Source organism: Arachis ipaensis, chromosome B10 (assembly GCF_000816755.2).
Source record: "Arachis ipaensis cultivar K30076 chromosome B10, Araip1.1, whole genome shotgun sequence".
NCBI classification, from domain to species: domain Eukaryota; kingdom Viridiplantae; phylum Streptophyta; class Magnoliopsida; order Fabales; family Fabaceae; genus Arachis; species Arachis ipaensis.
Genome location: NC_029794.2, coordinates 10525729 through 10537928, shown reverse-complemented (window position 1 = coordinate 10537928; position 12200 = coordinate 10525729). Strand labels below are relative to the sequence as shown.

Genomic DNA, 12200 nt, shown 5'->3' with positions numbered 1-12200 from the left:
ATTTATGATAAAAAATTCTTACCATGATAAAATAGTTGATTTGGTGATTAAATTTTAATATTATATAAAGTGTTTTTGCATGAATAATTAAGTCATGTTATTTTATTCTTTTCTTCTCTAGTGTTGATATAGGTATAATTAATATGGAAAATAGCTTTTGATGTGATGTATTACAAAGCACTGCATTAGTTAACCACATTTCATTATTTTAAAAAGAGATAGTTATAATTATAAATAACAAGAGATATCAATATAAATGAGAGATAAAATTTTATACTATGAGAGCGAGAAGATAGTTAAATATTTTTTTACTATGAATATGATTAAATGCCAACATAAACTTGATTTATTTTCGTTCAAAAACTTCTTAAATTATTATTACATTAAAACGACTTTTTCTTTTAATTATATAACCAAAACACGCCCACCACTCTAATAATTATAAGAACTAGCCGTCTTATTTAGCATTCATTAATTGTCGTAACTATTAATGAATGCTAAATAAGACAAGTTATGGCTATTTTTGGCTGATTTTCTTTGGTTACCAAACTTTTTCGTGAGAAATGCTAAGTAAACAATGAAAATTTTGAACAACATGAACAACTATCAATCAAATGAAAATATACTACACTCTAATTTAATGCTACTAATTAAATTTACTCTTTTAATCCTATTAATTCACATTGTTCAAAAATATTGTTGGTTACCTATATTTTTCCTATTATTATTTATGCAATGTTAGTTCTTGGGAATTCTGAATGATGCAATTGGTCCTCCAAGTGGCTTTTTGTCTAATTGGTGTAATTTCTAATATGTTATGATTATAAGAAGATATTGGCTTAAATAAAACAAAAACAAAGCTGGAAAAATCTATGATGATTCACTGCACGAAACTACTGAGATATGGGGAAGGTGTGTTCAAATAGATTACAACTCGCAAGATCCATTTCTGTTGTTCCCATTGCATCATAGTAGAACTACTTGCACTTTATGCAAGCTAGTAACATTATTTAACATGTGTATTGAGAACATATACGTGCGGTCTTTTTTTTATGGTATTCAACAAAAAAAATAATTCGTCGCAGATGTAAATTCCATTTAAAAATTTATCGTGACTAATAGATCGTTATAAATACAAAACATAATTTAAAACTCTACACTTAATAAATAGCTGAATTAATCACTCGACTAATTTGAGTTGGTTTTCTCTCAATTTTTAGAGGATTCATTGTTGAATATCCATAATATGTTTCTTCTAAAATAATGTAAATATTTGTGTATAGGTGAGGGCTAGCTGTAGTGTGTATGTGTGCAAATTGAAGAATTTTCGTGTGTAAGAGGGCATCGATGGGACTATTTATTTTATTCTTGAAGCTATGCAAAAGTTAGGAGTAGGACAAAATAAGAACTACTTCTCCCAATCAACTATAATTGTTTTAATTAGTGGAGTATTAATCCAATAAACTACCTATTAGGTCCATAGCCATATATCATATCCCTTATATATTGTCATGCCGCATTCATTTTCCATATTCAAACAATCCATTTCATAAATGATTGGGATTGCCTTGGTTACTTGATCATCTGTATAATTTCCAATTCAATCAAAAGCATGGTTATCGATCATGTGAATATAAAAACAATTCCCCTCTAAAGATTTAGGAGCCTACGTACGAGTAACATGCGGTTATATATATGTAGTTTAATTAGTTTTCATATCTTGGTCGAAGTCAAACGTCTGTGTCTTCAAACTCAATTTAAAGAACAAATAAAGATATGGGGTGACCAATTATTCTTTCTGTTGTGGGAATAATAGGTAGAAAAAAACTCAAAAAGTGTCCACAGAAAAATGAGAAAAGGGTTATGGTTTCTAGGAATCTTACGTAGCTATTAACACTGTCCCACACAAAATGATCTACAATAAGCTATCATTAATTAGTAGCTCTAAGCTACCCTCATATAAGATAAAATGTACTCTACTCACTATATTAATTGTAGTTTTATACTTATTCGTAATGCATGCTGTTATATACGTACCTAAGCACCTAGCTACTTCAATTATTATTAGATCACATTAGCTAATCATTCAGGTCACTATTTTTTTTTAATCTAAAATCTTGTTAGCTTGAATAATATAAGTCAGTTGTTTGGTTTAATTTTAAGTATCTTCTAATATTTTGTTTAGTTTAGTGTAATTAAATATTTAGATATTTTCATAATTAGAATGTGTATGTGTTTTTATTAAAATTGATGACCAATATATACTAACAAAAAGATTGAGTAACCAATTCAATTTTAAAAATCGTATGATTGATGGTGTAACAAATTAAAATACGAAGGAATTTGGAATCTAAATGCCTGCACCAAGTACAACCTACAGGAAGAATTGATTAGGAGCTTGCAATTTGTGATTAGTGCATGAAATTAGAAGAGAATAATGGGGAGTTAATGCTAGTCTAATCTTTTTGAGTGGATAACATCATAACAATGAAACTTTTGTTTTCTTGTTTCATTTTTGGTTCTATTTCTGGTAGAAGTGGCTGCTGAATCATATAAGAAAAACTTGGTGGGTTGGTGATGGACTGATGGTTTTGTATAGAAATGGATTAAGTGCCACAATTAAGTAACTAAGCCAATTCAGCTAGCTTATGGAGATAAGGTTGGGATTTAGATAAGGAAAGAATAATGAAGAGGAGATTAAGGAATCTGCTTTATTTATTTAACAGTAGGATTAGTGCCACAGCATAACAGGGCGATTCAATAGCTATGGAAAAGTCCCCTCTAAAATAAAATGGTAGAAATTATTGAAACAGCATAGGGCTTAGTACAAAATCAGTGTTGTCAAATGTTTTAAAAGGCTTGATTTTCTAAAGTTTTCATTTCCGAAAATGCCAAAACGCTAGAAGGAGGGCTTGAACCTCCGACCTTGTGGTTAACAGCCACACGCTCTAACCAACTGAGCTATTCCAGCTAATTATTAATATATTTTGATAAATATAATAAAACAGCAGACAAACTATGCAAATAAAGAAACAATATTCGGATATTACATATTACCCTTTTTTTTCCTATGACCATTATCGAGACTTTGTTATAAAAAATTTTAGGCTTTACCTAGACGGTAAGAAATTATAAGAAGCCCAAAGAAATCCATGGAGAAATGATATGATAATTTTTGGAGTAATTACTCAAATCAGTCTCAAAGATTTTAAAATCGGACATTTTAGTCCCTAAAAAAAAGTTAATACACACATCAATTCTCAAAGTTTTACTCCGGCAGATAAATCAGTCCCCAGTTCATTTTTTGGCACAGTAATCATCCAGATCAGTCCCGAATATTTTAAAAATGGACATTTTAGTTCCCAAGAAAAATTAATGTACAAATCAATCCCCAATATTTCTCTCTGTTAGACATAGCAGTCCTCCGTCAAAAAATAAAATAAAATAAAATTATTATTATTATTAATTATACAATAATACTGTACTATATTTTTTTTTGCATTTTTTGGACAAAAATAATAATAAATTTATTCATTAGATTCTTTTATATATATATTTTATTTTTAAGTGAGTATATATATATATATATATATATATATATATATATATATATATATATATATATATATATATTTAATGAATAAATTTATCATTATTTTTGTCCAAAAAATACAAAAAATATAGTACAATATTATTGTGCAATTAATAATAATTATTATTTTATTTTATTTTATTTTATTTTTGGACGGAGGACTATTATGTCTAATAGAGAGAAACGTTGGAGATTGATTTGTATATTAGTTTTTCTTGGGGACTAAAATGTCCGTTTTTAAAATCTTTAGGACTGATCTGGGTAATTACTCTGCCGAAAAATGAACTGGAGATTAATTTGTCTGTCAGAATAAAACATTAGAAATTGATCTGTGTATTAATTTTTTTTTAAGACTAAAATATCTGATTTTAAAATTGGATTGATTTGGATAATTACTCTCATTTTTTTCAGTGAATCAATTCTTAATCACAAGTTCACAAACTACAACAGAATAGGAAACATAGAGATACAGCATGCATGAAAATCAGCAAACAGCATGCACCTCTATCACTATGTATGAATAATTGAATATGATGAAGATAACAATATAACATTATGTACGCCCAACTTTTTCATCATTATTTTTCTTTATATAAAATATAGATTGAAATTATATATAAAATAACACATGTTGATGTGCATGTATATTTTTGTTGATTACATAAAACAAAAGAAATGTCACCAGACCTGCGACAAAAAAGGGTTGTAGAATGCTAAAATCATGCTCTTCTATCTTCATGTACCATTGCCATCTACGTGCTACCCAAATTATTATCATTAATCATTATGAATTATGAATTAAAATGACAAACAACAAGTTATGATTAAGAATCATTATGCCACTTTTTTCCATTTTCGTCCCAACTTTTCCTATCTCCGACCACTGATCAATCGCATCAACGCACGCCTGCATTTATGCCAATGTCGTCTAAAGCTTAAGACTTTGAAGCTTTTTTCATGTCAAACTGTTATGGGGTGTGAGAAAGTTGGTTCCTTTACAGCTGAAATAATTGTATTGAGAAGCTAAGGGATGATCGTTCTGGAATTGGGTGTTATTGTGGATCATTGTGCTTCTAGATACATATGTTGCGGAGAATAGGATGGTTTGTGAGTCTGAATCAAAGGCTTTTGGCAGCAAAAAGGTCGCAGAATGTGGAGCAACCCGGCACCCCTGCAAGACCAATTCAGAAGCAGCTCAATGCTGTTCATGAAATTGCCATTTACATTCACAGGTTTCATAATCTCGACCTTTTTGAAGAAGGGTAAGCTCAAATGCAATCTCTACCAATAAAGTTTATCATTCAATAACATTGTTTGGTGAATCATGATTCTTTTGTTGTTGTGTAGATGGTACAAAATCAAAATTACCATGAGATGGGAGGATGGTGAAGACTCCTATCCTGGGATTCCTGCAAGGGTTGTACAATATGAAGGTGAGGATTTCAAGTTACATTTTTTTTTTAAAAATGAGTTTAGAAGTTTTTTTTTCCCCACCAGGAAAAACAAAACTTATCCCATGTTTCCATTATTTGTTGCTTTCTGTTTTAACAATTTGACCCTTGTACCAAACAAGGCTTGAACTTCTCATGGTTATTTATTTTATCTCAAAATAACTTGTGCTCTTTTAGTTTCTAGATTGAGTTCCCATTTTCATTCAATGAATTTTCTAACAAGGATGCCTTCATGCAAAACAAAAGTCAAATGTCTCTGTATTTTTCTGCATGTTTCATCCAATTTCATCTTCAATAAATCTCATGTTAGCCTAGATTGACACACATTCTCAATTATCTATGCCCTGTATTTTGAACTAGTCTAGCTTTTGATTTGTTCTAAGATTCGCACTAGCATGATTGTTATTCTGAGTAGTTACATTTTTTCTACTAGTTTTCTCTGTTTCCTAATGGTTGCACTTCAGATTGAATGAACAATGAGAATCCATTATTTCTTTGAGCTGCAGCTCCTGAAGTGGGTGCTAACAGTTCATCTAGAGTTTGGATGATTGATGATACAGACCATAGTTTTTCAACACCGCCATTTCAAATATCATATGCAAGGCAGGATGTATTCCTTTCTATCATGATCTCATTCTATGTATCATTCCGTGGATATGAGGTCAGTGTTTATATCTATTTGTTAATTATTTTTTTGTAATTTATAGTATCTGTTGGCAATTGAGGAATTTATTTTCTCTATTTAGCAAACTAACTAGCTCAGCAACAAAAACATTAGAAACATGTTATCATAAGCGGACAAATTTAGAATAGCATTTGATCATTTGAGGTTTCCTGTGTGGTAGCAAGAAAAGGTTGTAGCAACTTACTAACTTCTTGGTGTGCACACAACACATATAGCCTTAACTTTGTATATTTTTCAAAAGAGAACAAAAGCTCTATAGGCTAACTAGTTGATTTTATCTACAGGAGAAAACTTCTGCTGTTATATTGAAATTTGAACTCGTGCACTCTCCAACACCTGAATTTCGGTTAGCTAATGAAGCTTTTCTCTGTCCTTGATTTATTGAAGAAGAGAAAGTTAAATGCAAAGATATTGATTGACCTGGTGTTAGATTAAGATTTATTCATTACTACCATATCAATTTGAAGTTGTCAATTCTGTTATTGTTTGCATCAATATCCAGGACTGGGTTGCTGGATTCTTGTGGTTCAGTTCATGAGTACAGAATTCCCCCAAAAGCTCTTCTGGGATCACATTCATATTGTCCTGTTTATTTTGATTCTTTCCATGCTGTCCTTGTTGATACAAGTGTTCATATCACTTTACTAAAACCTAGTTATCGAACAGCCCGACAGAAGGTACCAAAGCTTGTCAGCATTTATGTTTTCACTGTTGAATTAGATGCCATGGTAACTGTTGCATTGCCATCACTTATATATGTTCCTATGTTTGCTACATACTATTCTAATTTGAGTAATATCGTTAGTTTAATTATAGCAGTGCTTCTCAGACATCTGAAGACACTTATGATGAAGATTATGTTAGATCAAACACGGTATGCATTGTCACTGTAACAATCTTTTACAACTTCATACCAATGCTTCTTTTTGTTAAGGAGTTTCAGTTGTCATTTTATTTACATTACTTTCCAGGATTATTAATTCCATATATTTAATCTATTTATTTTTGCTTACTATTAAATCTCTTTATTTAAGATCAGGTTGTGCTTATCAAATCAATGATGGCTGCCCATGATTTCCTTCTTGAAGACCTGAGAAGAATAAGCAAAGGAATCAACCAAGATATTGATTTGAATGGAATTACTTTGAAACAAGATATTGCTGAGGGTAAATTGTCACCTCAATCTTCAATGAAGCCAAAAGCTGATGCTGAGGTCCTTAACTCCAACATTGTGGATACTTCATTATACGTTTTCTCTTCCCGTTGCTTTAAAATTTAACATCTGTGTAATACATTATTCCTCCCTTCAACAGAAAGCCGATAATGATATGAGCCGTCTTAATGAGGAATCAATTCAACATTTTTCATGGGATGATATGTTAAACTCTTTCCAGTCTATGGGGAGTCAACTCTTAAATATCTGGAATGCATTTCTTAGCTTTCACAGGTATATTCAAAATTATTATCAGAGTAATTTCGCATCTTAATAATATTCAGCATTCCTTCTAGTCCATGACATGCTTTTTCTTTGGATTTTAATTATATTATACTTTCATCCAGGGAAAATAAAACAAAGATACTGGAGTTTCTGTTTAACTCATGGGCTAATGATCGAAAAACTGAATGTTCAATATGGATGGTGTACTCAAAGGTTGAGATGCCTCACCAGTACATGAATAATGATGTTGAGGGGACTTCACGTTTCTATGGATTACTAAGAAGATCACTAAGTACAAGGAGGTTATCAGATGATGTAATTATCTAGTTTAAACTAATCATTAGATGGTCTTTATATGAATCAGCATAACCAAATAGATATAATGTGCATCTATCCCTATTTTCATTTTCAGCCTGTTCAGACATCAATAATGCGAGCTGAACTCCATAGACAAGGTATAGCACAAATGAGGGTAAGTCCTTTTTTTGACATATGCAGATCATCACAACATTCCTTTTGTTTCCTGTTGATTGGAATTTGTGACATTGAACTCAATGCAGATTAACAGCCGGTCACTTCAAGACATGTTCATGTTCGGAGATCCTTCGCAAGTTCCTATTGTTATTGTAGAGCGCTTAGCAAACATCACAAGGTCCGTGAGTGTGAATTCTTATCTCACTCCTTTGGACGTGGAAAATGGATCTACAACATGCGAGTTGTCTGAGAGTAACCTGTTTCAAAATGAGGATGTTCTGAGAGTAGTTGTTTTTGTTCATGGGTTTCAGGCATGTTTCACATTCTTAAGTTCACTCATAATTTATTATAGTACTCTATTTTCCTTCATCCCCTTTTAGTTTGAAGTTAATGTGATCCCTCTTCACTCAAACATGAAACATTAACAGGGACATCATTTGGATTTACGGCTTGTTCGGAATCAATGGGTTATAATAGACCCCAAAGTAAAGTTTCTTATGTCAGAAGCAAATGAAGACAATACATCTGGTGACATAAGAGAAATGGGATCACGACTCGCCAAGGAAGTCGACAAATACTTGAAGAAGAAAATCGTCAAAGCTTCAAGGAGTGGACGCTTAAAGGACATCCATCTTAGCTTTGTTGGCCATTCTATGGGGAATCTCATTATTAGAACTGCTTTAACAGGTACTTGTGCACAAGATTTCTAAGGAATGAAGCATAATATATACTCATTGATGTTTAAACAAGGAGAAGTAATAATCTGCATTTATTTATTTATTGAATTTCAGAAAGCATCATGGAGCCATATACAAGATACTTGTATACATATGTTTCTATGTCTGGTCCGCACTTGGGTTATATGTATAGTTCGAACCCTATATTCAATTCGGGGTTGTGGCTCTTGAAGAAGATGACAGACATGCAATGCATGCATCAACTAACTTTCTCAGATGATAATGATCTTGAGAATACCTTCATCTACAATCTTTCCAAGGTATTGAATTCATATAAGTGGTTTCTATTCACAGGAACTGGTTCACCCCTTTATATTTGATTTCATTGTATACCAATGTAAAATTATGTTTGTTTGTACTACAGAAGATGACATTGATAAACTTCAGGAATGTGATTCTTCTAGCCTCACCTCAGGTAACCTAAGAAGGCATGAACTGTCTAGAAAGATCTTCTTCTTGAACTTGATGATTAGGCAATGATATATTTCTAAACTTCCATGCATTTCAGGATGGTTATGTTCCATATCATTCTGCCAGAATAGAATCGTGTCCAGGAGCTTCTTTGGATTCCTCCAAACAAGGAAAAGTCTTCCTCCAGATGTTAAATAACTGCTTGGACCAACTCCGAACTCACTCTGACCGTCGTGTGGTCATGCGTTTCGACATCAACTTTGACACCTCATCCTATGGAAGGAATTTGAATTCATTCCTCGGACGAGCTGCTCATATCGACTTCTTGGAGCGTGACATCTTTATCAAGTTCATAATGTGGTCTTTCCCAGAGATTTTTAGTTAGCAAACAAGGGAGTTGAATTTGCATGGAATTCACACCATGTTGATTTAGAGACACAGAGAAAAAAAAAAAGAAATAATAATAATAATTAAAAAAAAGATGTTAAGGTTCATACAGTACTTCCAATCCATAACTGGAATTATTAAAAGCAATGCATGGTGACCAAAGTCCAAAACTAGGACATGAGTTATAACATGTAAGTTAACTGAGGCAAATATGTTTTCCATTCCTTGCATGCCATGTAAAAGCAATAAAAGTACATGTAGATTTTATCTAGAAGTTGAAAAGTCTTTGACAAGTTGTTAGTTCTGTAGGACTAGGATCATTGGAACAAGGACAAGATGATGTATACTGACAATTGAAATTAGAAGATTTTTTTTTGGACTAGTAACCATGCCATCAGTTTCCTTTTTAAACACAAGTATACTGAAATAAATAAATAAATACAATATCAGATAGCAATAGCTAGATGATTTATCTGTTAACGCAATCTTCCTCTTTCTAAAATGCTGGTAAGTCATAATGCTCAGCTAGTCATAATCTCAATTTTAAGTAACACTTCCACCAATATCAAGTACCTAGAAGATCAAGCATCTCAATCCGGCAAGTCATAATCTTGCGGAATGCCTTCTTTACTTGGTGCTCCAATGGTTGCAATCCATCTATCAAAACAAACAAGAGAACAGAATTCATTGCATACATAGGAACTGCCATCCCTCTTGTTGCAATAATCTCATTTGCACCAGGAGGAACCAGGTTGCTTGCAATGGACTGAAGCTGCTTGGCTGCAGACCATGATGGCGATACGCTCCACGAATGCGACCAAGAATGCCCTTTCGATTGGCAATGATGATCCTTGCTGGTGCCATTTCTCCCAAAAGATCTGTTTCTGTGAGAAAAGGCTGATCCGGATTCTTTCCCATCAACCATTGCCAATGCTAAATCCATCAGTGCCTTTCTAGCCCTTAGAAACTGGCCTTCCTTAAATGCTCTCTGGTTAGAACCCAAGGAGCACAAGACAATTTCCACATGCTTTAGCCAAGTGTGAATCTTCTCAATTCCATTGCGACTCGCATTACAAATGTCAAATGCCTTCACTGACCTCTCAAGGAATTCAGAAATAGACTGATCTAGAGGGGATTTTGACACCTGATCTTTATTCTTCAATAGAATGGCTCTGAATTCTTCATGACAGAAGATAAATGCATCCAACCAATGGAGAGCAAATCCCCAGATAGGTCCTGAAATCGATCAGTTACATGCTTTTGAAATGATTCAAGCTCTGAATCCCGGAAACTAGATTCATGATTTGCTCCCAAGGAGTGAGCCTGTCCCTTCCTGATGCCAAACATGGACCGGCCAAAGGAGGAAAATGGCGAAGAAGGAGCCTGATTATCAGTAGATGGCACTGTCAGTCTGTCACTACCCTTGAGAGAATCCCTCCTCCGAAAGTACACACAATAAGCACATACATTGCCTAAAATAAACCCATCAAAAACAGCTGCAACGACCTTCCATGCTTCAGATTACTTAAGAAGTGCAGGATATATATAAACTGAAATGATGTGAAGAAAACGGAGAAAAGGGTAGAAGCAACGAACTCAAGATGACGAATATTTGACTTCAATTTCATACTCTATATGTTTATGTTATTGTTAACTTCAACAACATTAAAATAGCTTAATATAGTATTTGCCCATAACGTGATTATAACTTGCATCCACAAGTAAACCTCGTACTAAAACAATAGAAAACAAAATCTACCAGGATTTGCTGTAATTTTAAATATATCATACTTGATAATCGACTGAGAAGATCTATTTTCTTCCCAAGAAAAAAATGGCGTCGTTTCGGTCCCCTCCCCTTCAACACAAAGTCCCGCCGCAACTGCAACAACATTGACATCGCTCAAATCGTTGGTGCGTGATGGTACAACAACTTTGCCTCCTCTTCTGCTTCTCTCTCTTTCTGCCTCTCTCTATGCCTCTGTCCTTTTTTGTTAAGTATATATCTTTTTTATAATTTTTTTTAACAATTAATAATACTTTTAAAAATTACAAAATAATATATACTTAACAAAAAATATCAAATTTTAAGAATAATAATATCTCATTTTTCTAATCATACTTGAAAAAAATTACATCAAAATTTAATTTTTAATGTATTTTTTGAAAAATACATATTTAATATTAATTTTTTTGTAAAATTATCTAACATTAAATATGTATTTCTCAAAAAATACATTAGAGATTGAATTTTGATACAATTTTTTGCAAGCATGATTAAAAAAATGAGATATTATTATCATTAAAATTTGGTGATTTTTCGTTGAGTATATATATTTTTTTTGTAATTGTTTTGTTAACAACTAATAATACTTTTAAAAAATTACAAAAAAAATATATACGTAGAAAAAAATTATCAAATTTTAAGAATAATAATATCTCATTTTTTAATTATGTTTGTAAAAAATTACATTAAAATTTAATCTCTAAGACATTTTTTGAAAATATATATTTAGTGTTGAGTATTGTTATGTTTTTAAATTATTTAAAGGTATTTTCGTCGATAGTAAAATTCGAGTGCATTTTTGTCGGCGTTTGAATAATTCGATGGCGTTTTTGGTGATTAACCCTATGTGTTAAGTAAATGTATCTTATCAGTATTCCGACTACGAAGATTATTGTAAGGGCAATCGAGAGCCACTGTTATAAATTTGGGGGGTTCTAATTGAAGTTAACAAAATTGTAAAAGTTAAATTGAGTATCTAACCAAATTTTAAGGGTCAAAATGAGATTTAACTCCAATTTTAACTTAAGAATCAAATTTTATATATGAGTGATTACTAACTTGTACTTCTTAATTTTTAATATTAGATTTATAGTAATATTTTTTAACAATGTGTAAGATTTGGTATATTTTTTTTATATAGAATTTTCCTAACCAAAACAATTTCAAGTATTTAGTTTTCTAGCTAAAACATAAATTTTTTTTCAATTTGAAGTATTTAATCTCCCGATCTAAACATTA

The 12200-nt window shown here is 32.0% G+C and overlaps 1 protein-coding gene, 1 non-coding gene and 1 pseudogene across 2 annotated transcripts; 1 reads left to right on the top strand and 2 right to left on the bottom strand.

Annotated features, from left to right (window-relative positions):
- On the bottom strand, positions 2898-2971 carry TRNAN-GUU. Its single transcript has one exon. It is a non-coding gene; the product is annotated as a tRNA-Asn (tRNA).
- LOC107622611 (protein FAM135B-like) lies at positions 3999-9249 on the top strand. The gene is made up of 15 exons (XM_021113624.1): positions 3999-4854; positions 4940-5025; positions 5550-5704; positions 6013-6074; positions 6231-6405; positions 6534-6602; positions 6768-6941; positions 7042-7175; positions 7289-7481; positions 7579-7638; positions 7727-7951; positions 8069-8327; positions 8432-8637; positions 8742-8792; positions 8886-9249. Exons 1-15 carry the CDS (start codon positions 4676-4678, stop codon positions 9171-9173), a joined length of 2316 nt encoding a protein of 771 aa, XP_020969283.1. The 5' UTR covers positions 3999-4675; the 3' UTR covers positions 9174-9249.
- Positions 9368-11159, bottom strand: LOC107620101 (annotated as a pseudogene).